The sequence below is a fragment of the Capricornis sumatraensis genome, chromosome 1 (assembly GCF_032405125.1).
Source record: "Capricornis sumatraensis isolate serow.1 chromosome 1, serow.2, whole genome shotgun sequence".
In the NCBI taxonomy this organism is placed as follows: Eukaryota; Metazoa; Chordata; class Mammalia; order Artiodactyla; family Bovidae; genus Capricornis; species Capricornis sumatraensis.
In genome coordinates, this window is record NC_091069.1 from 38,349,588 (window position 1) to 38,376,609 (window position 27,022).

The following is a 27,022-nucleotide window of genomic DNA, read 5'->3' on the forward strand; positions in this document are numbered from 1 at the left end:
ACAGAAGAGTTACAGATGACTTTGGAATCATTTAGGAATCCACTACTTCCAATTAAAATTTTTTGAGTACATTAAGAAATCATTTAAAAAGCAAAAATAAACACAAAGGTAATGTTTCAGACTGCTCTTCATGTCTAGAATGAGCTTCCGTGTTGAGTGCGTTTGAACTTTTAGTTGTGGGCAAGGAGGGGGCGCTGAGGAGGTGCGAGGCTGTGGTTGGGGAGACCGCAGGCCAGCTGGGGGCACAGGCGGCCACCACTACGGCTTCAGCCAGTGAGCCCTTAGGTTGCAGTGCGGCTGTAGATTTTAGGAATGTTCTCATCACTTTGTGACACACACTCTGTTTCAGCGTCACAGTTATTACAAATGGTTCAAATTCAATGAAAAAGGTTCGCCAGAGGTTGAAAACATCGAGACCTCGAAAATATGAATGCAAAAATATTAAGGGGAAATGAACCAATTTTGTAGATACTTACATACAAAGTTTCTAGAACATCTATAAAAGCACAAAGTCATAAGAATTTATTTTCCATTACATTAGTTTATATAAAATGAATAAATAGTATTTATAGATTTAATGTGTCTTATGTACATATACATGTGCTCTGTTTTAGCTTAAATAAAAATGCTACAAAGTGGGAGACCACTTAAGGGAGAAATCATAACCAGAAAGAAAAATCAGCCTTTTAAACTATCAACCCAAAAGCCTCCATAAAGAAGTTTCCGGGTCGTCCAAAAACAGTCGGTGAGGAGAGGGATTCTAGTAACTGTATCATCCCTCCTGTTCACGTGCAACAGAGTAAAAATGTGGACTTTTCCCCTTTCACTGATGATGGACACTGGCTCAGCCAGCGCCAAAGCTCAGTTATTGCTGAAAGTTACATAGGAAAACAGATTAGCATTGGACCAAATGTCACTTATTCGGAAAAAAAAAAAAGAGGCATAATCAGTTTGCGTTAAGTGGGAAATGGAGATCTCATTTATCTCTGAGGTAGGAAAAAAAAATGTTCCAGAGACAAGTAGCAAAACCAGCTTGGAGGGGAAACGTGCCTTCAGAGAGCAGGCACAGCACGGACCCAGGGACAGCGCACAAAAACAGATTTGTACCATTGTGTTCATGAGGACAAATGATGCTGGAACTCCTATAAGCAAGGTGTCCATCTGACGGTGAGAAACACTGCTCCTGTCTGCACGTGGGTTGGGGCGTTCACTCGGGGGGTGTGTGTACGTGTGTATGTCTGTGTGTGTATGTGTGAGAAGCCCGTGTTTTCTGGAGGTATTCCTGACTCGTCATGGGTGGTGAGGGCCAGGGCTAAGTGCTCTTAAATGCCACTTTCAAAGCTTACTTTGGAGTTCTGAGATCAAGATCTCAGCTTGAAAAGTTTGTTTCCTTCAGTTTCCTAAGCACAAGACATATTTGGACATTTCTGCTAGGCATGTCACACAGGAAGCCAGAAAACGTTAAACAAGGTCTAGAAGACCACACGGGACAGTAAATAAGAGGGGGAAACTGCCAAGATGTGACAGGGGCTTATTCGGCCTCAGAGTTCTTGGATGCTTCAAACTGATAGGAATGTACGGTCTCAGAGAGACTTGTGGAGAGAGAGAGAGAAGCTAGAGGATGCCATCAGATATCCGCGATCCCGGTCGGCGTCCCCCAGCTTCGGGCGGGGCTAAGCAGCGTTCAGCCACCCCAGACTGAGCAACACAGAGTGGAGATGCCCCTGGGCGTCCTGGCTGCACTGACTGCCTCAGTGGGACCTGCCTGCCTGACACTGGGCGGGTGCGGGCTGCTGAACCCTTTTTGAGATGGGACTCGGGGATTTAAAAAAAAAAAAAAGAAAAAAAAAAGGAAAAAGAAAAAAACAGAAACCCACAATCCTAAGCACTTCCTTGACAACTTTAAACGCAGCTGCTCTTGGTGACGTGGTACACGGAAGCCGACGTGCGAGGGGATTGTGGGCAGGTCCCATACGCTACCTAAATCGGAGCCGACAGGGAGGACCATCCGGGCGGCAGCCGAAGCGACCACGCTCTCCTAGAGACCAAGACACGTCGTCTTGTGACTGTCCTGGAGCTTTATTCTCTTGACGCTGGAGCTGGAGTAGCCCTCGTCACTGCCCAGGCTTTGCATGCTTCCCCGCTCGTCCGAGTCGCTCACGCTGCTGCAGCTCCAGTCCAGGTCGCCCGTGAGATAGTCTGTGCTCTCGACGTCCACGTCGATCTCTTCTGTGGGGACGAGACAGACCGCGGTGAGGGCCCGCTTTGAGGAAGACAAGCTCGGCTGTGGGCCCTAACCGCTGAGGGGCCAGGAGGCTGGCTCCTGCAGGCCACACCCCTTGACTTCTCTAAGTCAGGGGGCTGCTTGGTCCCCCCCTCTGCCCAGGTGGAAGGGGGCGGGGGCAGCTCACCCCTGTCGGAGTCAGAGCGCTCGGAGGAGACAGTGGAGCCAGTGCTGTCCATCCGTATCCTCTCGATGCCCAGCTTCTCCAGCTGCCTCTTCAGGTGCCGCTGCTCTCGCTGCAGCTGGTCGATTTGGTGAATGGCTTTTCTGTCACAGTCTTCAAGTTTCTGCGGGTCGAAGGGGCAGTTGTTGAAGGGCGTGGGCAGATTTCACAATCGGTGATGGCCCCGCACCTCCCTGCCTAGAGGTGAAATATGCCAGTTTCCCACAGAAGCCGTCTGCCGTGTCCTTTGTTGAGCTTCTCGCAGGGACAGGAAGCTGACTGGCTGGTGACCCCCCGTCTTCATCTAATTTTATCACCATCAACAGCACTGCGGAACCTGCACTGCTGTGTGGATTTCGGGGTGAGCCGACACACTGGCACCTGGCCCCCTCAACTGCAACAGTGAAGAGACTGTGGCGGGAGCCCCCAACCTGGTCTCCCTTGCCTGTGCCGATGCCTCCCCCAGCACCTATTCTCTGAGCAGCTGTGTGTGACAGAAGCTTAAGAAAGATACCTTTTCCTTTAAAGGTATGTTTATTCAAGTACGGATCCCAATTACACTGGTGATTTTTTGTGTCATGCCAAGTCTCAATTAACTTCTGTCTGTTGGCAGGAATGACATTCGCTTTTGAAGTTCTCATTCCAAACTGTCCAAATAAGAGCTTAGAAAACACATTTTCATAGATCACTTTGTTTTCACAAATCTGTTCTCCAGTGTCTCAGATAATTCTTCAGATGATTATGAAGATTGTGTAATTGTGGTTGTTTTGCTCTCAACAGAGGTTCTTGCCCCCCTGCTGCAGAACTGCCATGTATGCAGGCTAGAATTCAAGTGACATGTGTCTGCTTGTGACTATGACTATAAAAACACGCTAAACAGTGATTTTGGCTCAGGAGTTACCCTTTGTTTTTCAAGACACATACTGTGTGCTGACTTTGTTTCAGACCCTCTGGGAGGTGCTGGGGATACAAGGGGAACACAAAGATCTGGTCCTATCCTTGTCTGTACTCTAACATAGTGGATGGAGACAAGTGAACAGTCACACAAACCATGGTCAGATGTCAACTGTGACAAGTCCTAAAGAGAGAGATCCAGCAGTAAGGACCATCTCGTAACAGGAAGAAGGCAACTCAGTCATGGAAGGCGTCCCTGCACCATGATGCCTGTGCTGAGGTCTGAAGGATGACAAGAAGTCAACTAGATGAAGAAGGGAGGGGAAGAGTGCACCACGCAGAGGTAACAGCATGTGCAAAGGCCCTGTGGTGAGAGAGCCTGATAAGGGCAAGGGACTGAGAGCAGGGCTGGGTGGGGAGAGGAGAGTGTCTGGCATGAGCTGCTGCTGCACAGGCAAGGGGGTGGGAAGGCGGCAGGTAAGGCAGGCCTGGGAACACAGTATGTCCTGAGCAGCCACGGAACACTTTTCCATGTGGTGACATGTTGATTTGAACTTTGGCAGGACTGACCTTGGGAAGCAGGAGATTAGCTTGCAGGAGCCCTCTGAGGAGTCTGCTGCAGTACATGATGGTGTTTATGGAAACAGAGCAGGCTGTGGCATATGTAAGTCTTGAAGGCATGTGGCTAAGGAGCAAGATGATATCAGGATCGAGGATGACCCTGAGTTTCTGGCTCGTACATCACACAGACAGCTGGATGGACAAGTTAACTTCTGGTTCTCGGGGGTGAGAATTACTCGGTTGGGTGCTGGACAGGTTGAGTCTGTGATTCATCCAAGAGGCAGGTTGGAAGAGTTCAGAGGAGAGAACTGTCCTGGAGATAGTCTCTCATAACAACAAACAAACCCTCAGTGGGCAGGTCAAGACAAAAAGGCACCTCAGGATGCACTTACCTTTATGTGCAATTTGGCTTTTGTTAACAAACTCAACGTAGTGTGTCGATTTGATTCTGGACCAAGTGGCACCAGCCCCTTCAACTTTTCCAGGCACAAGCGAAGGTGGGCCCGTCTACAAAAACAAGATCGAAGAAGCACTCGAGACTTCCATAGCTGGCCAGAAGGCGCCTGGGAGAACAAGCTCTAACCAAGTATGAAGTTGCCCAGACCCACTGATGGCAAATGCCACCACGGACTTCTGGCCAAGTGAACATCTTTTGAAATTAGGCAACTCTGATAAAAACCAAGGAGACGCAAAATCCATGGTTTTCTAAAGTTAAGTCTATAACACACATCAAGGGTAAACACTGATATCTATACACTATGCATGCCAGTGAGAGAATCCTTTGAACCCATATATCTCTTTCCCCTTTCAGGATCACTAAATAATGACAACTATATCTTGCTGTATATAATATTTATCCATGTGAATGACAAATGTGTATGGTTATTTGTTACAATTTTATTAATAATAGCAAAGATTGAAACCCAATCATCAATAGGGACTGGTCAAGTGAATTGTGGTGCACCCACACAGTAGAGTGCTATGCAGCTATGAAAGACAATGAGAATATGCTCTATGCATTACGAGGAAAGAGCGCTCAGATATGTTGTTAAGAAAAGAAAAGCAATATACCAAACTATGCCTATAACATGCTATCTTTGAGTAAAAATGGAAGAAAAATAATTTCTATATTCACGTTTTCTTGTGTGACATAAAGAAAGTCTGAAATGATACATAAGAAACTAGTAACAGCGACTGGGCAGAGAGGCATCAGGGCTAGTCGGACAAAGAGAAAGAGAGGGAATTTTTACTGAATAATTTGTTACAGGTTTTGGTTTTTCAGCCGTTCAAAAAGTTAAATGCATTTTCTCAAAAATAAGGAAAAAGCCCATCAGTGGTATTGCTATACCAACAAGCATGCTGAGAGCTGGCAAAGACCACCTGTATGTCTTGGAGCGGGACAGAACGGGAGGAAGGCCGCCTGAGGCAGAAGCTGCAGACACTCACTGAACAGACAGCATTTACCACCGACCAGAAGCACAAGAGTCTCTACAGTTTTGGAAATGAATACTTCACTGAAACCCTGGAGCCTAGCAGATTCTGGAATGTAAGAAACAGCCGAGGTTCAGAGTTCTTGCTTCAGTGAACCTCCACCTCCTCAAGCCTTCGCAGGCCATTCCAGTCCACAGGGCTTCCTCCTTTTCCTGAGTCCTTTTTATACTATTCACTGGGAAATTCACTGTTCTGCCTGAATTTTTCGGCATTTGTGACTTAACCATTCATTGCTAACTCCTTAGAAAGTTGGGATTACAACTTAACTATTGTTGGGTTGCCTTGATGCCTTCCCCTCTCATATATATGCTTAATACATGTCTGTTGCATAGATGGTGTCTTCTGTTCCACTGGACCAAGTTTCTCGGGGCTTGAGTGGTTCTGAGCCCCCACCTCATCTGCTTCTGAGCCTCCTTCCTCATCTAGCTCTCGAGGTTACCCTGAGCTCTCCAAGGCCCCCTAAGCCCTGATGTCCAGGGGTTAGGAGCTCGAGGAGTCCAGCATTCATTCCTGAGCTAGGAAGATGTAGTGGTACAAATTCTGTACTATTTTATAAGACTTCTGGTTGCTCTGAAAACCTGCCCGCGTGGAATGGCCGCAAACAAAGAGTCACATTAGAAGTTTGCTCCTTCAACTCCTACATGAGGAGAAATACAAACACAGGACCTGTGTATAAAATGTACTTGTTCACCTCTTCATAAAAGAGCCCTGAAAACAGACCCTACTATTAGAAACACTATGAAAAACTATGATTAGTCATATATAGTTATCTAACTTATTCCCACTACAAAGTTTACAAAGTTTTTTTAAAAGTTCAAAAATTAAAATTAGACCTTTCTTCAGCCTGCTCACTGCAAACACTGCATGATTCTCAACAGTGTCATAGTAGTCCTTCTATGATGTGGGTTTATCTGCAGATATGAGTATGTGAATTTTTAAGGAAGCTTGTTTTCTGATAAAAATAATAAAAGTCATCTTTCCATGCAGTGTCATTTCTAGTTATTCAGGGAGTCGGGCCCAGAAAAGACCATTTCACTCCCCAAATGTGGGTGGCCAAAGAACTATCCCAGTTGTGAAACTTGAAATCAGCCATTTGACCGATTCAAGCTCAGAGTAATACATGTTCGTTCAGTATTTGCTGACCTAGTTTTATGAAAATAGGACCGCAGTGCTGCTGGATTTTTGTAGCGATCCAAAGCCAGCTGGTGTCTTTGGAGTGCCTGCCTTGGCCTGCTACAGCGCCTCACTGCTCCAGCCCCATGGCTGCCCTGCCCACCATGCCACACACACATTTGCAGGCTGGTGCCTGGACAGACCTCAGGGGAGGGATGAGGTATGTGAGGAAGCTTCAGTTCTATCATAGAGCAGTGAAATTCAATTCTTGAGCCAGACACAGAAAAGCAAACAGACCCCTCTGTAGCAGCTTCCACTGAGGGTTCTCGACTCCAAGACACACCCCTACCCCCAAGCTGGGACCCAGAATCCTTCAGCCAGCCGTGAGCACCCATGGAGCTCCTAGATCTAAAAAAGGAGAACAAGCTCCTGTCTCAGCTCTCTGTCCTCAGTCCTGACCCCTCCCCTGCCCAGGGCTCTGGCCTTCTAGAAGGAGCCTACTGTCCCACCGTGAACCTGGCCTAACCCCCTTTTCCAGGAATTAGCAGGTTTGGCTACATCGCCTCAACAGGAAGCCACTTGACACTTCCATCTGACCCTTACTTGGATCCCCTCTCATCACATATTCAGACAGACCTCTTCCTGTTGTCAGGAGCTGCCTCCCAGCTCCCCACCCCCACCCTGCCACCAGCAGAAAAGGGTGGTCAAATCCTGGCCCCCCTCCTGCCCCAGCTGCCTCCTCTTTTTGCACTGATCCAACTGCTTTGTAAGTGATGGACTTTGACAAACCTCATCTGCTGACTCTTCAGAAATATTGCTCTCATTATTGTGAATAGGTTGATATACCTTTGGTCTACAGTAGTACAGAGAAACCAATCTTTGGATGCTCAGAGTCAAGTGTGGCCTATAACTAGTGATAATTAAACTAGATGCAAACTACAGCTTCTCTTTGGCATGCCTTTTTTTTAATATCTCAAATTTTATTTATTTTTGTTTTTAATTATTTTTATATTCTGAATGTGTCAGTCACTATATAACCAAATATTAGCGTAGTGATTAAGGGTAAAGGTTTGGGACTCTGGCCTTGCTACTTATTTCCTGTGTGACCTTGAGCAGATTACTTAACTCCATGCAGCATCCGTTTCCTTGGCAGTAGAGGAGGATGACAATGCCCCCTGCGAGGCCTGTCATGAGTACTGACTGAGATGGGTATGGAAGCCCAGACCAGGGTCTGACGGGAAGTGCTCTGTATATGGTAGCAGTTATTCTTTCAATCCTAGCTTCCTTTGAGGAAGGATAATTGCTGGGAGCAAACACAGATAATTATGACCCTATCATATTCCTTTCAAAGTCAACAGGGAACTCAGAGTGTCTCACTGGGTAAACAGAGGCTGTCTGGTCAAAATCCAGTTCACTCAACTCTTCCTTAAGGAAAACGGACATCTTTTATCATTAACAGATTTAGTGGGAAATCTAATCCATTTTCTATGGAGATACAGATCTTGCTTATGCCAAAGGTACTATTTTTTTTTTTTTTAACATTTAGAAAATTAGCAGGGACTTTACAAAGCTAACCCATGCCAAAGGAAGGACTCGCTTGGGGCCACCCCCATCATCCGGAGGCAGGACTGGAAGGGACTCAGCAGTGTGGAGGGAACCATCTAAATCACATGAAGACTCCTGCCTACATCTCTAGTTCAAAGGCCAAAGACAAGTAAAAATTGGGGCAAATATGTACTGACCTTGGAAATGCAAGCACATTTCCAAATGTGTTATCCATACCCAGAAAACCTAAAATATTTCATGTACGATAGCAAGAAGAAAGGAAAGCATGTCTAAGTACAGACTTAAAATAGTCTGGGAAGGCTCTCTGGGAAGAAAACTATAAAACTTTGCTGAGAGACATAAGAAAATCTGAATAAATGGAAAAATATAGCACATCCCTAGATATGAACCCTCGAGGTAAAAATATCAATGTTATCCAACTTTTTCTACAAATTTAACATAATTCCAGGAGAAAAAAAATCCCCACAGCATTCTTCTTAATGCTGGGAAATTAAACTTAATCTAGAAGAATAAAGAGACTGCCAAACTTCTTGGAAAAGAAGAATGAAGAGGACTATGCTGTACTAATCATTAAGTTGTATTACACAGTATCAGTAATTAAAAACAGAGTATACTAATCCAGGAAAAGGTGGACCAATCAAAGGAAGAGAAGAAAAAATTCCCAGAAACAGACTTAGGAATAGATGTGAATTGAGCATATAATGGAGCTGACACTGCAAATCCTTGGAAAAGAACAGATTACTCAGAAAATAGTAGGGGAGTGGGGAATAAATATCCAAAGACATTCTAAATATATTAAACATTTAAATATAAAGTATACTTGGATATGACTTAGTTCTGTTGTTAGTTTTCCTTAACTCATGTCAGCCATGAATTATGGAAAATTAAACCTGCGAGTGAATGAGGTCATCAGTGAAGTGGGCTTTGGCCTTTTGGGGGCACTTCCTGCCACTCAAGCTTGGCACTGACAGAAGGCACCTGGGTTCACCAGTGTGCTCTCAGACAATTCTGAATGCTGCTCTTTTCATTTCTGCTTCCAGACTCAAGCTACTTTGATTCTATCCACACCTCTCTCGCTCAGGTGAGCAGATTTGTAAATTGATGGAAAGATGCAACAAAAAAAAGTAAGTCTCCAGGTAGAGATGATGCTATTTGCAGAGAGTGCTCCTGAATTTACTCTGTTATCCCTAAAGTTCTTCCTGACTTGTATGTTCCTGACCAGGAGGAACGGCATGAAAGCAGGTGTGCAGCTGTGTGTGTGAGTGTACCGAGAGAGAGGCACAGTTATTAGACATTACTCTTCTTTATGCAGGATGTAACTGAACTCTCTCTGCCAGATTTTCACAGTGAAATGTACGACACAAAAACGTACCAGGCTGGGGCAGAGCGAACAGGATGGTAGCCAGGGAAGAGGATAGATTAAGTAATGAGGTTCATAGATGGAAATCCTGAAATATACACTTGGTTGTTTCATTCACTTATTAACCTCAAGCATCTCTCGAAGGATTACTATGCACTGTTACCTTCCTAGGTGCTGGTGATAGAATGCTGAGTGAGACAAAGTCACTGCCTTCGAGGTACTAAAAGTTTTAAGTTTACTTCAAACATATAAACAAATTATTGCAGAATCACTTATCTCAGCTACCTTCAGGCTGTGACAAATAATAGCTCTCACTGAAAGTTCTAGAATGGACCCTCATTTGCCCTCTACCAAACATTATTTTTTTCTTTTCCCTTATCCACATCTTGTTTGACTTAACTTCTCCATAAGGGTTTTCAAGCTTTCACAGCTCATTAGAAGCTTGTTTCCCTTTCCAAATAGATAAAATTCATTTATTCTTTCACTTGCATGCTGCAGACCTCCTATGTATCTCTTTGTTCTGTTTCTTCCATTACCAACTAACAGAAGTGACTGTCTTCCATTTCATCTTAATCCACTCGAGTCTACAAATAATAAAGCACCTGCAGATGCTGTCCTAAAAGTAGAATCTGATCTCTTTGATAATTCACATGCCTCCTCTTTGAAGAAAGCCATACTTAATGAACATGATCCACTGGACCTCACCGAGTACTAGTTTTCATTAAAACTGGGCCTAAGACTATTACCAAGGGAGAAAATAAGGTACATAAACCATACCTATTTCCTCTCCTACTTTTATGTGGACACAGATTTAGCCAATTAAATAGTAAATCCTATAGGATAACTGGAGGGTGAAGTGAAGTGAAGTGAAGTTGCTCAGTCATGTCCAACTCTTTGTGACCCCATGGACTGTAGCCTACAAGGCTCCTCTGTCCATGGAATTTTCCAGGCAAGAGTACTGGAGTGGGTTGCCATATCCTTCTCCAGGGGATCTTCCCGAGCCAGGGAAGGTTGAATAACTGGTGGATGAATAAAGATAATTTCCAATATGGGTATGTAATTTGGGTATGTATGAGCTGCATTGTGATTTTAAGAAAGAATATTTAGTATAGACTAAGAAGAAATAAATCTTACAGTGTCAAAAATTACTCCCCTAAAAGTGACTACAGGTTACGGAGATCATAACCTTCTCCAGATTTTGGGTTGAGACCAAAGCTTTACTGGATTACAAAAAAATCCAGGGGAAGGAAACAAGTCACTCTTTGAGGGAAAAAAGTACTCTCCTTCTTTTTCTAAAATGGTCCCTTTATAAATATTGCCAAATGCATCCTTATTACTGACTTAAGTGGAATCTTGGAAGGTTTTGAAGATCTTTCATAACTGTGATGGTAACCTTTGTAAAATACACAAAGATAGCTATACATCCTCACTGCATGGGAACATGACACTAAGTGAGCAATGCGTAAACAGTAATTCATGCTGACTACATTTTAATAAAGTCAGTTCCATATTAAAGTATTAAATACATAATTATCTATTTAATATTTCCTTTATAGAGCCCAATTTTTAAAAAAACACAAAATATAGATTATAGTTAGTACCTGCTAGCTCTATCTCACCCTTCAACTACTAAGGACAAAAAGTCAAGGAGTGCCTCCAGTGTTCTGGTAGGGAATTGGAAATTGGCTGAATAACTAGCATGTCTCTTCTACAAGTTCTTCCAAGAGGCACAGTCCAGGAAAATGGATTCTAGTAGCACAAATCAGGGTGTACCTCCACACTATCACCAGAGAGATCTGTACACTAATACCTGTACCTTTCCTTTGTAATGACCAGGCTGTGTCCTCAGGCCCCTGTGGCAACAAAACAATGTGGATTTGTTACAACATCCTAGTGAAATGTGAATGTGGTCAAGGGTGTTCCAAAGCGGAAGAGTGGTGCAATGCACACCACAACTCAGGCCCCTACCCCTTCCGTGGGAGTCTGGCCGTTTGAAAAGCAAGACTCCAGAAGAAACAACTCCAGGGAACTGCAGTCTATTAGCATATCTTGCCAAGAGAGACCTGACTGGAATGGCTTCTCAAGTCAGACCAGATGCCATGAAATACTGTTTGACCAGACAAAAACAACAGCTTAGGTCAGGCTGCCGAGTCCTCCTCACAGAGCACACACAGAAATCTTTTGTCATGGGGTCAGAAGACTCTGGCAGAGGTAATCTCTCTAGACCAGCTGCTTAATTCCAGAAAGGCCTGCATGTGTGTACCATTCCAGAAAAAATGGGTGTCTACAATTAAAGGAGATGCTAGAGCCTTCTTTTGAAAAGGAGCCCATTCAAGCACCTGACTCCTGACCCACCGGCTGCAGCGTATTTGCATTCACTCAGCCTCCATTTTGCTGAGCAGCGTATTGAAGGGCATTCAAACCAGAGGAATTACCAGCTAAGGAAAAGAGACAGCACAATTATCATCAATAAAGGGCATATCACAGCAACCAAAGACTAAAAGGTTTCCCACATCCCAATAATAATTAATTAGTAGCAGTAGCAGTGGGAAACCAGTAGCAATTTTAAAATATATACACATAAATCCAGGAATACCTTTTACAAGGCATGTGTAAGATCTACATGGAAACACAACAAAACTTGGCTTAGAGACATAAAAGAGATCTGAGTAAATGAACACACACATCAAATCCTGGATGAAAAACTCTAATATGTAAACATGTACTTTTAACGGTTAATTTATACTGAAATTATTTAGTTTGAATTTTGAAAATCCCCAAAGAATCTGGGGTATGGAAAATTGAAAGACTAACTATAAAACTCATCAAGAAAAATAAACTGGTAAAATTAAAAAAACAAAGGAGAAGGAGGGAATAGGGATTTGCTTCAACAGATCCTGAAGTGCATGAAACCACAGTGATTAAACTGTACACTAGTGCAGGAAGACAGACAGTGGGACAGAAGAACAAGTCTAGAATCAGACTCGGCCATAAACAAGAGTTTAGTACACACAGAGGCAGCAACTTAAAACAGTGTGAGAACACCGATTCTGTAAAGGTAAATGACAAACAGGGAGACTGTATGACATCTGAAGGGACACCACCTCTTTTTTGGCCACATGGCTTGTGGATCTTACTTTCCCAACCAGCGACTGAACCCACGACCCTGCACTGGGAACACGGAGTCTTAACCACTGGACTGCCAGGAAAGTCCACCAAGGGGCAACTTCTTTCATATACACCCTTCATATTTTAGAATCTTTTCAAAATAAAGAAAAAGATGAATGCCTCAGTAGAGAATTGGGCAAAGGTTATTTAACAGGCTTCCCTGGAAGCTCAGACAGTAAAGAATCTGCCTACCATGCAAGGAGACCTGGGCTGGGAAGATCCCCTGGAGAAGGGAATGACAACCCACTCCAATATTCTTGCCTGGAGAATGCCACGGACAGAGGAACCTGGAGGGCTATAGCCCAGGGTGTTGCAAAAAGTTGGACACAACTGAGTAACTAACACTTATTTAACAGGCAATTCACATACACAGACACAAACTGTCAAAGATAATGAAAATTGTTAAACTGTCTTTGTAATATAAGAACACAAGTGAAAACAAGTTGTGTGTTTGCTTTTTATCTATCAAATTTATAAAAGTCTAAGCTAAGATATAAACTTGTGAAGGTGAAGGAAAATATGGCCTATAATCTGCCTGGTGGGCAATCCAGCAGTCAACATCAAAAACCACAACCATTTGGATGCCAGTCATTTCACAACCATGAACTTACCCTAAGGAAATAATTATGATGTTGGATAGAGATTTATCTATAAGATAGTTTAAGGAAGCATCAATTATATTAGCAAAATACTGGGAAGAACCTGAAATAGGAGACTGGTTATATGAGTTATGGTATACCATATGATGTAATACTGATTTTTAAAAAGTATGCACAAAAGTCTAGTGGATACAGAACTTAGCAGGAATGTTGACAGCTGTTACTGCTGCAAGGTCTGTTACCAGTGATTTTTATTTTCTTCGTGCTTTTCTGAACTGTCCAACTTACTAAACTATTTTAAAAGTTTCTTTCCAAAAAACCATTGAAAGATACATTTCAAAGTTTCACTGATCTCCTTGGGCTGCTAGAATTATGGATGATTTAATTTTTAGTATATGATTTTCTATATTTCTCAAGGCTTTCCCTGTGGTTCAGTAGTAAAGAATGTGCCTGCAATGCAGGGGACACAGGAGATGCATGTTTGATCCCTGGGTGGGGAAGATCCCCTGGAGGAGGGCATGGCAATCTGGTCCAGTATTCTTGCCGGGAAAATCTCGTGGACAGAGGAGCCTGGCGGGCTACAGTCCATGGGCTGCAAAGAGTAGGACAGGACTGAAGCGACCGAGCACACAATCCACTGTATTTCTCAGAATTTTCTATGAGGTCAGTTTTAAAAGGGAAAGAAAGACCACACACTCACCATGGGTGTTTCCTTAGGAGGCTAGACCCACAGAATTAGTTAAAATGCAGAGAAGCACATACCAAGTGACAGATGTATCTACAGTGACACCAAACTGAGCCCTCTGGCCTGGGGGTTTGGGTTCTGTTGGGCTCTGGATCCCAGCACCTAGTACCCAGCATCTATGGTGCTCCACGAATGCCTAGTCTATTGAATGAAAATTACTGCTGCCGCCTCTGCCACTACCACCTCCATCTCCACCATTCTAGAAATCTTTTAATTGTCCCACCACTGCCAAGATTATTAAACGCGCAGTTTGAATATAAGATCCTCAGAGTGGAGTCCTGATGCACACCAACTATTCAGAATCTCTAAAGAGCCACAGAAAAGGTTTCGGTGTGAAAAAAACTTAATACAAATCTAATTAACTCTGCAATGTTAAAGAGGAAAAAAAATCCAATTATTAGAATTCTTTTCCTCAATTGCTTTTTTTTTTTTGAGAGCCATGGCAATCTTTTTTTTTTAATGTGATGTTAAGGAAAAAATGGCCTAAGTGTATTAGCATTTTGCAAAGTGGTCTTCTTTTGTAGGATTCCGCTACAAAAACCAAGGAGACTGCAGCTGTTCAATTGACCATCAAACCCTAAAATCATAAGCATCTACTCTTTACAAGAGAAGAACCCGACAACTTTAACTCCCTCCCACCCCACCCCGACCACCAATTGCAGCAACCAGCGCCTGGTTAAATTAACTAAATGTGAGTTCTTACTTCCCTCTCTTCTGCTTACATGCTTTAGACTAGAGGATAAATGGTCAAGACCATAGAAGACCAAATTCCTAAAAAGGAAGGACAATAAGAGAACTAGATCACTAGCCCTTCAATAGCAAATGTTGACTGGTCACAATCTGAATTATAAGCAACTGACCCAGTGATGACTTCAAATCCAGTTTCCTAGAACCTTTACCTCCATCGCTTCCTGTGCAGACTGTCTCTGCACCTTTCTCATTAGACAAACTACATTTCTCTAGGATGGAGACCATGCTGATTTCATACCCCAGTATAAACTTACTTAATACCCCAGTACTGAGCACAAGCTCTTAAGACATGGTAGGCAGAAAATAAACATTCTTGAACTGCTAAAATAAATGATAAAATTGACATCCTGTGGTATTCCTGCATAGGTGAAGCGCAAAGCTGGGTACACCTAAGAGCCCTTACCTGAAGGGATGACATTTTAATAATACAAATAAATACCTATGAGGAGGAGGAGAACTAGGAGGCTTTTCAGCAGAAACAGTCCCAGTTAACCAGTTCCCCTAAAAACCATGGAGATGTAAGAGAATCTAAAGATGAGAGAGAGAAGCCACATCAGACTACCTTTCCGCCTTCAGAAGAGATACTCTGGAGTTTCCAGTTCATGATATGTAAATCCCTAATGCATAAAGACGGTCTGATTTCAAACATGGTCAGTCACAATCATAGAGAAATTGAAAGGGGAGGAGAAGGATGGAGAGAAGCACATGTGCGAGGCACACTCACCATCCATCTCCAGCACACACACACACACACAGCGTGGAGTAATGCTAAATGTTTGGCCTGTTCCAAGATTCTCCTCCCTTGTCAGGTCTGGTCTTCCCTTTCACTGATGAAACAGGCCATTCAGATTCTGACTATCAGAGTCAGACTCTCTTCAAAGAGGGTTTGCATGAAATAACCACATGTGTTCAGAGAACCATCATCACACATCATCCTGTTCATGCAGAGCACCGAGAAAGCCCTCAATCTGGATGGGCAGCCTGTACTTCAAATTGATGGGAGTTCAGAGACCAGAATGAAGCTTGTTCAGTGATCTGAAGCCTTGGCTGAACATGAGAATCACCTGGGGTGCTTTTAAAAAAATACTAGTGCAGGATCTCAACCCAAACCAATTAAATCAGAATTGCTAGGGGTGAGGTCTGAGCGTTGGTGTGTGTGTGTTTCCCCCCCCCCGCTAAAGTTCCACAAAGAATTATTAATTTTTTTCAGCATGATAAAAGCAAGTGGTTATGTTTTGCATTACCAGAGGTAGAAGAAAATGTGCTTTTAAAAACATTCCACAGAGAGTTTATTATACAAGATTGGTAAAATACTGATAATTGTGGAAGCTGGGTGATGGATACATAGAAGTTGATTACATTATTCACTCTACTTCTGTATATTTGAAAAATTTTTATAATAAAAAGTTACTCTATAAAATGAGCAGAAATAAAAATGTGTTCTCTTACCCCAAAGAGTACATGACTGTGTGTGCATGCTAAGTTGCTTCAGTTGTGCCTGACTCTTTTTGACTCTATGGACTGTAGCCTGCCAGGCTCCTCTGTCCATGGGATTCTCCAGGCAAGAATACTGGAGTGGGGAGCCATGCCTTCCCAATTCATATGAGTGTATGTGTATACTATATTTAATGGAAAAAAAAAATTTTTTTTTTAAATTAAAAGCTTTGCAAGTGATTCTAATGTGCAACCAGAGTTGAGAGTGACTAGGCCACATCATTTGAAAAATAAGGAAGTCAAATCAGCAGCAGAAGGGAAGTCAGGTGAGATGTGGTAAGATGGAGCCCAGGGAGGGTGGCCTGCCTCATCTGAGTGCCTCACCATTTCCAATTTCTGCTTTGCATATATTTACCTAAATTTTGAGCATCTTTATTCACAAGTGAACTTCTGTATGTGTATGTATATATGTCTGTGTGTGTACATGATTTAAGACAGCACTACCAACTATATTTAGTAGCATATAATTTTTGAAAAACACTATTTGCAGGAACATTACGTCTGAGTTAAAATGCTTTGGCCTTAGAATAGTCACACGGAAAGCACTGCTGGGGAACAGCAGGCTGCAGGGGTGAGGGTTGGGGGTGTCATCTTGGGAGCCGAGAAGCCCATCTTATCTAAGGGCTTTACAGGCAGTGCTGATTAGAGGGTCCTGAGTGAACTCTAATATCAGGGGCTCACTGTGAGAAGCCAAGAGCAACAACCAAGTGTCAATGAAAAAATACATCAAAGCTCCCCCTTTCCCACACCCGGAGCCCCCAACTCACCTATTCTTCTCCATTTCATTGTGAGTCGATCTGAAAGAGGGAACAATAAGAGAAACATTATTCTTGTTTTAAAGGTCTGCTCCAATGCCAACACAATTATTTTAACTTCTTTCTCTCTCAAGCTGGAGGGAGAGAAGACAGAGGAAGGGCTCTACTAAAGAAATTAGTCCCTGTGGGGCAATAGATAAATGTAAGTATCTCAAACAGCATTCAAGGAGAAGTGACAAACTGAGAGGCATGCATTCCCTAGTGGAAAAGTAATCCATTTTAAGAAAGGAAATAAAAGGGTTCTATTTATACAAAGGGAAAACAGCTGCACAATGTGATGCGAATTTGGGTTATATAATACCACAAGGCTTTCTTTAGGCTGAGCGTGGAACACCAGAAATTTGGCATCCCCACCCAGCTCTGCAGTGATCTAGGTGTACTATATACCAAAATTGTACGCTAAGTTGTCTGACTATAGGATACAGTTTTAAAAGGATAAATATAACCCTTCTTCCCTCAATTTTTCTACTCCTTGAAGTTATTTTATTGCATCCAACCTCCCAAAAGATGCTACTGTTGAAGAGCTACCAAATGCTTTTAGGAAGGGGCTTCCAAAACTCAGTTCAATGTAAAGATGATGACAGGCTGGTTAAGGCAGCCCTTTGGGTGGAATCTGAGGTCCAGCTTTGCCACTGACTGATACTGTGGAAGAAATAAAAACGCTTACCATCCTGTCCTTGGTTAACTCTTTGGTAAAATGGAAATAAAAATGACTGCCAATTATCTACAGAACACATGTGGGTCAATGAGGTAGCAACTGTAAAAGTGATGAGAGAGCCTTGATGAAAGCACAGGTGTGTGTGAAATCAGATTATTAGTATGTTTACAGCTGACCTTGAATATAAGGTCTGGCCTATGGATTTATGGACAGGTTTTCACAGATGTCACAAGCAGTCAGTCAGTGTGGCTATCTCAGTGTCCATATCATATAACTCATCCCAACTAGTTAAAAATAAACTTGAGGAAACTGCCAGCATTATAAACGAACTGAATCTTGACCTCACTTTTGGGAATTCTCTAGAATCTAATCAGTTCGGGAGAGATGACACCCTGGCTCAGGTCAAGAATTCTGTGGGGGCAATTTAACTGGAACTTTACTGGGTCTTGGAAATAAATTCTCACAGTAGTCATGGAGAAACCCTACTTCCATGAATGCTCAACCACTTATTCACAGCAAGGGCACCACCATCACGTCCATTCACACCAGAGACTAGTTGTGGGATTTGGGGCATTCTTGAAATGGGAAATTTCTAATCCAGCACTAAACTTCTTTTCCACAAGGCTTCTGGGATACAATTTTCATTCACAAAGAAAAACAAATAATAATGACAGTATTTTAAATTTTAGAATATTTGTTTTCTAGATAAGGGATATATGAACCTTAAGACTGGTTAATTTAAAAGCTTTAAATTGATTCACTTGGTTACCCTTCAGTGTTTTTCAGTCCTGTTTTTCTGATGTATACTTTACTTCCTGGAATGGCCAGCAGGATATCACAGTTAACAAGAGTCTGGCCTGCAACTGCAAACCTTTGGCTTGATAGCACGTGGCATTCTGGTTTTAACAGAGAATAACAAGTTCAAAGTCTGACACATTTTTTAGATGGATGAAAATATATGATGACAGGTGGTCAAAATTTCGCTGTTTAACTGTAGACAAGGACCATTCTGAGGAGGTGGAGGAGAGAAGGGTGGATATTTGAAATGAACATGGTGTCCGATTACAGAAAAATCAGAACACCACAAGTCACCCTTATCCCATCTGGATTCTTTGAAGATACATATAAAAAATTCAGAATTCCCAAGATAATCTTTTTTACAAATTCCATAAGCAGCATAACTCTTTCCAAACCTTGAACAGAGTTTTGGAAACTATGGATCCTATTTGATTACTTAAGAGTGTTGAACACATGGTGATTTTTACAACGGGACTTATACCTAACGGCCAGGGCATTACTGAAATACGTTTGGTTTAGTGAAACTGAATTTGTCTTTAATAAAAGGGAGGCCATTCAAAAAAGGCCTTCCAGAGACTCCCTGCCAACTCTGTTGATGGGAAAACATTTATATTTTTAATTAAAGCATCATAAGAATATATAGACACCTTGTATCAAAATCATTTTCCATGTGATTACGCAAAAGATTGATAAGTCTGGACTCATTGATAAAGGTCAAATGTCATCACTTAAAAATATATTTTAACAAAAATATTAACTAAGCCAAACCAGTCCCTGGGTTAAAAAAGACTCACCCTGTCAAGTCAGCTATATGACCACTGTCTCATAAAAGAACTGGGTGACAAGGGCTAAACTTCCTCTTTCACATGAATGCCAATGCCTGCTTCACCAATGTAACAAAACACACTTTTAAAAACTCTGGATTTCAAGTCTAATTATTTAAGTAAGTGATTTAAAAAAATCAGTGGGAAAGAAAAGAAGATTCCATCTTCCTGTAGTTCTCCAGATGATTTCAGAACAATCAATATTCACAATTTCACTTGCTTTTGTTTTTTAAGAATTAGAGAAACTTAAGATCTGCATTTTCAGTTTCAAAGAAGTTTGCTATGTAGCTAAATCTTATTTTTTTTATTGTTGTCCAAGGAAGAGTAACCCCCAGATGCTACAAGCAAAGAGCTCAGCATTTCAACCTGAATTAATAAGAATACACTGTTACCAATGGTTATGTAAACCAGAAGTAATCTATAGCTCTTACATCAGTTCAAAATTCTGACCATACATGGCCTTGGATATAAGTCTGATTCAAATCAAGGGGTCAAACTGCATTCTCTGGGGAGATGTCTCATTGCTCAGGTAAGGGTCATTCCAAACAGGTCATGAAGGAAGTGATTACATTTAAAGAAAACAACCTGGTGTTGCTTCATCTGTTTTGCTTGGTGCAATCTCCAGGTTTAATCATGGTCTCTCCGAGATCCCTGCACCACTTAAATTACTGCACGAATTCATCATTAGTCAAGAATATGGAAAACTGTGAGAGTCTCCCGCTTCTAACCATGGAAAGCAAACCAAATCCATTTACAGAAGTAATAGAGCTTTCCCCCAGAGTTGCAATCATTTTCCCAGGAATAAAGCTGGATATTAAAGAAAAGAGAAAGAATCTATTTCTTGAATTGAAATTCTCAACTATCATTATTTTTCTTTCCTAATCACCTTTTGGAGAAGGGAATGGCAATCTACTCCAGTATTCTTGCCTGAAGAATCCCATGGACTGAGGAGCCTGGCTGGCTACAGTCTATAGGGTCGCATAGAGTCAGACACGACTGAAGTGACTTAGCATGGCAGAGCATGGCAATCACCTTTTGGGGCCAAGCTACTTCTCTTCGATAACATCCCCTTCTTATTCTCACCACTGAACATCCCCTCAACAACTTTTCTGTGAAACTTAGGAAAAAACAAAGTACTAAGGATTAAGCCTTGACTATTAATGTGAACAATTCCTCTCAAATCATGAGTGGACAAGAGTAAAAGTAACAAATAAACTACACTTTTCCATAAAAATAAAGCAAAAGGCTTCCATGTCTTTTCAAAAAGTTATTTAAAAAATACTGTAACAAAAAGCAACGTAGATATGGTTTTATACCACTGCACACCACAAGTAAGCATTAACCTTCTTAAAGGCCGTCAGTACTCCTGCACAGATCTACTTGCTACCACCTTTGGATAATGCCAAAGGTGGGAGGGAAAGGAAAAACCACCAGGTAACTAATTAACAGGTTCATCCTTCCTGTGCCTTCCCATTCAAGAGCTCGGGACATATGTGCTGCTCACTCATATCCTGTGGTTCTTCCAATGCTAAGGACAATGGGGTGAACCAAGGACAGAAGAGGAAGGAAGAACAAGGGAGTTGAAGGTTTAAGTAGGAAACTTCTGGCTTTTAGTAGTCTGTATAATGTCACAGACACTAACCAAACAGTTATTTGCAGAGAGTATTCATGAGAATGGGAGATAGACAAGGATTCTAAATCAGTAAGGAAAATGTCAATGATTTTCAATCACTGGAATAAAAGGTATAATTGAATGAGTCTAATAAAAACAGATTTCCTAGCCAATGTATATATTAAGGGCAAAGAGGGGAAAAAGGGGGTGCAACAGCATTAATGGAGTACTTATTTATACCAGGAAGTACATTCAGGGTTTTATTATGTGATTTCATTGACCATTAACCAAACACTTTCCAGTGAGACTTACAAAATTTTAAGAATTACAAGATTAACGTAAAAAGCTTGTGGCACATGAATATTTTAATATCAATCTATTCCTCCATCACCAAAAAGCAGGTTTGAACCTCAATCGTTCCTCGCTGCCATTATAGAGTGACAGATTATCAGACATATCACTGTATTTAATTTACATGTCAAATATGAAATCCTACCATCTATGCCAAATCAAGACTTTAACATATTTATAAATTCTTCACTATGATAAGTAAAACGTGGATAATGTCCAGTATTTTCAGCTATAGAAAACTTGCCCTGAATCTGCAACTTCTGGAGGCAAAATATTGTCACTGCTGCTAATCTCACTTGAAGTTTCCACAGATTTTTTTGTTTCAAAAGGGAAGAAAAGCAAAATTAAGTTCTGGGGGAAAAAGTTCATAAAGAAATAGAAAACACTTCCATTTCTCTTCTCTTCTCAGTCCCCTCAACCCAAATAGAAGGGTTTCTTCCAAAGCCTTAGGACTATGTATACATTACTGAATCACGATTGCCGCTTCATTTACGGGGTTAAAACCCAGTATCATCTGCGGCATAACCTAAAAGAGAAAGGAAAATATTTACCAAATTACCTGCTACTGCTGTTATTCTTCTTGGATTTGCTCCTCCGTTTTAAGGCATCTCTGTCCTTGTTATTGTATGGTAACATGGAGGCATAACCATGTTCAGCTTCTAGAAAACCGGAGGATCCAGTTAATGAATGAACACAGAACAGTCAACACTCTCTCCCCTTCACAATATTTCCTTTTAAAAATGGATTTATTTTTTATTAAAAGACGACTGTGGAAATAATTAAAAGGAGCAAGGTGGAATTCTTAGAACAATGTTGTTTTTTTAATTGAGTGAATACCCTCAGTTCGGAGCAGGTGTAAGGAGCATTCCAGCTGCTCATTGTTGAGAAAGACACAGCAAGTCTCAAGGAGCCTGGGTTTCCCATTGGCAACGTCCAGCAGGTTGGTGTTTATTAAGTGGGACCGGCCTCAGAAGAAGGTGCGGGGCCGGGCCAGACCCCGGGAGCCAGAGCCGAGGTCGGAGGATGCGGGGCAAGGGAGGCGCTGCTCCGCCGACTGGGAGACCCGGCGCCAGGCCCACTTGGGGGCGGGCCGGGAAGAGCCGGGTGAGGTAAACCAAGCGCTTGGCTGAGGGGGCCCCGGGCACCCCATTCGCGACGGGGTGCGGAGGGGGAAGCACTCAGGATCCCGGGGGCAGTGGTCCCTTTCCACTCCCATTCATTGACTTTGAGGGCAGCGACGGCCTCCCTTCGGACCGCGCGTGGGGAAAGCTAGAGGGGTTGGGAGCGCTCGCGGGTCGCGCTCTCAGCTCCTCCAACCACCCCCGGAGAGGCTGGGCGCCCAGATCCGCTGCCAGGCCCCTCAGAGCTCCCGGCACTAGCTCGGGCCGGCCCCCTCCCGTCCCCGTGCACCTCTCTCCCGTCGCTCCAGGTAGTCGGCCGCCTCCAGCAGCATCTGGATGTTCATCCGAACCGCCGCCGCCATTCTGCACCGGGGGCCGGAGCCACGGGACCAACCCCCACTGGACACGGGCTCGCCGCCGCCGCCGGACACCCGCGCCCCGCTATGGACCCCGCAGAGCAGCGCTGAGAGAGCCTCTCTGGCGACCACGCTCGCTGGAAGGGGGAGGGGACCGGCGAGCTGGGCACCACCGACACCGTGACAGAACCTACAGAAGAGCAGCAGCCGCCACCGCCGCGGAGTGTTTATCCCCGACTCACCGTCCCCCCGCCCCCAGGCCTTTCTCTTGACAGGCCCACTTCGGCTGCGTTCCTCATTGGGCGTCCCAAAGAATTCCCCGCCCCCGGACCTGTCCGATTGGGGGAAGGCACTACGGCCCCGCCCCTCAGAGTCCGCTCCTCTCCCTGGTTGGTCACGCTTGACAAGGCCCGGGCTCCACCTCCTCTTTCCAATTGGTGACAGGATTCTCAACTCCGCCTCATGCTCCTTCTCTGTTTTCCATTGGTTCTATACCAACAACCGGGCCCCCTTTTGCTTTGTTAGTATTGGCCAAGATACAGAAAGCAAGCCACTTTGCCTGTCTCCCATTGGTGGGACCTTCCGACACCGCCCAGCTACGATGACGTCATCTTTCCCCTGGCTAGCGATCCCTGAATGGGCTAATGGTTAGACGCCGGGGTATTCCTACCCCAAACTGGCATTGGATTGCAGGGCTGACCCGGGCACCGAGCCGCGCTGATTCACCGACCCCGCCTCAGACCTGTTGCCGGAACCTGTCTCCGAGGAAAAGTTCCGGGGATCTGCTGGACGCCCCTAGAGTGGAAGCTGGCACCGCGCGTCACCTGGGCGCTCTGCCCTGCTCGGGTTCGGGGCCAGATCTCTGGGTTTGCTGACTGCGGCCCGGAGGTTCCAGGCTTTCCGGGGCCGAAGGCCCCGCCGACAGCCCGATAGGGCGGTGGGCCTGGGGCTCCGGCGAGCGCCACGTGGCTGTAGAGCTCGGCGGGGGAGACTGTGTTCAGTGCTCGCCACCCAGCGTTTTTTTTTCTCTCCCCAGAAAGCACTGGAATCGCGAGGCTGTATACCCCGCCCTAAGTGCTGGCTAATTACTCCCTCATGCGAGTGGATTTTAAAAGCTCAGAAACTTCCTGTACCTGCAGATTGACATTGACTTCTGAGATCTGTCTGACCTCTTTCAGAGTCTTCCCTTCCCTTTTATTCTAGAGGAAAACATTCAAAAAGAATACTTCCTATTCAAGACGGCTATAAATGGTGTGTGTGTGTGTGTGTGTGGTACCAATATAAATGTACGTAGAACAGAACTAAAATTTTTAAGAATTGTTCCTTAAGCTATCTCGAGACCCAAGTTACACTGTTAATACACTGACAGCTCCATTAAAAAAAAAACTGAAATAAAACTCTTGGTAAATTGAGACTCCTGAATATAGAAATGAGTAAAGCATGAACATATTTAACAAAGCTTTTAAACAGTTTATTGTTGCCAATATGTGAAAACAATAGCTTGTCAGGTAATTTACCTACATTATTGCTAATCCTCAAAATAACCCCACTAGATAGGTTAATTATCTACGTTTTGCACATAAGGAAACTGATGCCCAGAGAAGCTAAATGACTTTCTTAGACATCCTTTCAGACAGAAATGGAAACTGAACCTAGATCTGTTTCACCCAAAGCCCATACTATGGGTGATAGTTTTTCTAAAAAACAGGAATTAAGAACCGGATCTCCATGAGTCACAAATACTGACACTCAAACATGGGGAAAAGAAAGAAAAACGTAATTATGATGGTAAGTTTTAAATATGTCTTTTCTAATGGTTGACAAATCCATTAAACTCAAAAGAATAAGAATAAATAGACTAGCCCAGTCCTGACATATAGAACACATATTTTCTGGTTTTAATGGTTAACTGGATCTAAAAGCTGATTCTTTACAGCAATTAATAGATACACTGAAGATAAAAGTTTTCAATAAAGCACAAAAAGCTAGAATTGGGAATATAAGTTTATAAAAATATAGATATAATTTTTAACTGCAGGTTATTTGTAAAACAAACCTGAAAATAGTAATGAATAGTTTTTACTGACAGTAAAAACACATTTCATTCTTAATTTTGGATTCTGTGCACTTCTATATTTTCTCTTTGATTTTATTATGAACATTTAGCATCTCTTTATTCCTTCTCTTACCCTCAACTCTTTTTTTTAAAAAGCCAGTCTTATTTCAAAATCATGATCCTTCGCCTGGAATTATCCTTCCCTTGATTGAAAATCACACTTATAAAATTAAAAAAGGAAAAATGGTTGAAATCTGAGTCAGATATAGCAAAGGAACCATTTAACACCAACAGGTTTAGCTTAAATTCCAAACAAAAATAAATTATATAAAATCAGAGAATTAAGACTAAGGAATGGACCTCTTTCTGTTCCCTGGCAGCGGTGGAAGAAATGATCAGAAAGCCAGTAATACCAACTAGGAATTAGTATCATGAAGAACTCCAAAGGGTGTCTGATGCCACCTACTGGACATCAAGCAGTAAGTATAAAACAAAGGTTTTTTTCTTGTTTTTCTAGCAATTACTTTATACAAATATATTACAATGAATGACCAGTTAGATAATCTGAAAGTATAGATTTTGAAGAAATGAAATCCTAAAGTGAAGAAGTGGTTATCCCCAGCATCTAGCACTTCAAAGGCATTACACAAGCACTAACAGATGGATAGGCAAAACCCTCAAAATAAGAACTTGAAATTTCAGAATGTTTGGACCTAAATTTTATGACCAGAATTTTAAGTAAAAAGCTATATGAAATGGAATAAACATAGGCTGACAACAGTTTATATCCCTGAGCAGGTATCAAGCTAAACTGATAGAATTGGAAACTAAAAATATATTGAAAATGGGAAGCACAAAAGATTGTATTTGTTAAATTAAAAAAAAAAAACAAAAAACCCTAGTTTCTTTCCTCTGAGGGGTTTATACTCTAGGTGGGCAGAGGATAGTAGTAAATACCAGTGCTGAATGGCAGGTTTATTAAATGCAATGGGACTTCTGACAGAGAGGTGCATTTCAGTTGAGTACCTCAGACTGCAGAGAACACAACTGTTGGTATTCTAATCCTTTAACTGTCTAAAAAGTTCCAGAACTGCTGAATGCTAAATTTAAAAACACTATTTATAATGACATTAAAATGAATTTTGTTTTCTAAGTTTCTGAGGAACTGATTTTATTCTTCGAAGTGTAAAAATCAGGACTGTGATTTACTTAGTATTAATCCCTTTCTTTGTGGCTACTTGGGACACTCTAACATCATGATATCCAATATCACAAAATTAAAACTTAAAAACCTTTAAAAACACTGCTCTGCAAAAGTTAATTACAAATATTTGCTACTTTTAAAAACAGAGCAATGGCTAAACAGGGGTACATACATTACACAGAACACTATGTAGAAGTTAAAAAAGACTAATATAAAAAAAAAGAAGACTAATATATGTGTGTGTGTGTGTATACATATATGTGTGTGTATATATATAGGCATGGTACATCTCCAAGGCAGTGCTGAGTAAACAGCTGTCATGATCCCTGCAGCATATTATCTGTGTAAAAGAAAAAAAAGCAACAAAAACAAACCAAACACCTCAAACTGGGCTTTTATCCTCATTTCCAACACTAAGTCTGCTATACACACACACATATATATACATATATATCTTTATCAGTTCAGTTCAGTCGCTCAGTCGTGTCTGACTCTTTGCAACCCCATGAATCGCAGCACGCCAGGCCTCCCTGTCCATCACCAACTCCCGGAGTTCACTCATTTGAGTCCATCGAGTCAGTGATGCCATCTAGCCATCTCATCCTCTGTCATTCCCTTCTGCTCCTGCCCCCAATCCCTCCCAGCATCAGAGTCTTTTGCAATGAGTCAACTCTTCGCATGAGGTGGCCGAAGTGCTGGAGTTTCAGCTTTAGCATCATTCCTTCCAAAGAACACCCAGGGCTGATCTCCTTTAGAATGGACTGGTTGGATCTCCTTGAAGTCCAAGGGTCTCTCAAGAGTCTTCTCCAACACCACAGTTCAAAAGCATCAATTCTTCGGTGCTCAGCTTTCTTCACAGTCCAACTCTCACTTCCATACATGACCACTGGAAAAACCATAGCCTTGACTAGATGGACCCTTGTTGGAAAAGTAATGTCTTTGCTTTTGAATGTGCTATCTAGGTTGGTTGGTCATAACTTTTCTTCCAAGGAGTAACCATCTTTTAATTTCATGGCTGCAGTCACCATCTGCAGTGATT

The 27,022-nt window shown here is 42.5% G+C and overlaps 1 protein-coding gene across 3 annotated transcripts; it reads right to left on the minus strand.

Moving 5' to 3' along the window:
* Positions 1 to 1,455: 1,455 nt before the first annotated feature.
* On the minus strand, positions 1,456 to 22,885 carry MXD1 (MAX dimerization protein 1). 3 transcript variants are annotated; one of them, XM_068975646.1, is made up of 6 exons: positions 22,657 to 22,885; positions 21,806 to 21,905; positions 16,956 to 16,985; positions 4,295 to 4,409; positions 2,412 to 2,571; positions 1,456 to 2,226 (listed from the first exon to the last, which is right to left on the minus strand). In XM_068975646.1, the coding sequence occupies exons 1-6, from the start codon at positions 22,727 to 22,729 to the stop codon at positions 2,039 to 2,041; spliced, it is 666 nt and encodes a 221-aa protein (XP_068831747.1). In that variant the 5' UTR covers positions 22,730 to 22,885; the 3' UTR covers positions 1,456 to 2,038. The 3 variants fall into 3 exon arrangements, with proteins under 3 accessions (XP_068831747.1, XP_068831739.1, XP_068831756.1); XM_068975638.1 differs by having other exon boundaries at positions 1,456 to 2,229; XM_068975655.1 differs by lacking the exon at positions 16,956 to 16,985 and having other exon boundaries at positions 1,456 to 2,229.
* Positions 22,886 to 27,022: the final 4,137 nt, after the last annotated feature.

Bases quoted from the DNA above. Each gene is read 5' to 3' on its own strand.
- MXD1 (XM_068975638.1), bottom strand. From the start codon at position 22,729: ATGGCGGCGGCGGTTCGGATGAACATCCAGATGCTGCTGGAGGCGGCC. The intron at 21,906-22,656 runs GTGCACGGGGAC...CCGGTTTTCTAG, and splicing joins CCTGGAGCGACGGGAGAGAG to AAGCTGAACATGGTTATGCC. The intron at 2,572-4,294 runs GTAAGTGCATCC...TTCGACCCGCAG, and splicing joins AAGCCAAATTGCACATAAAG to AAACTTGAAGACTGTGACAG.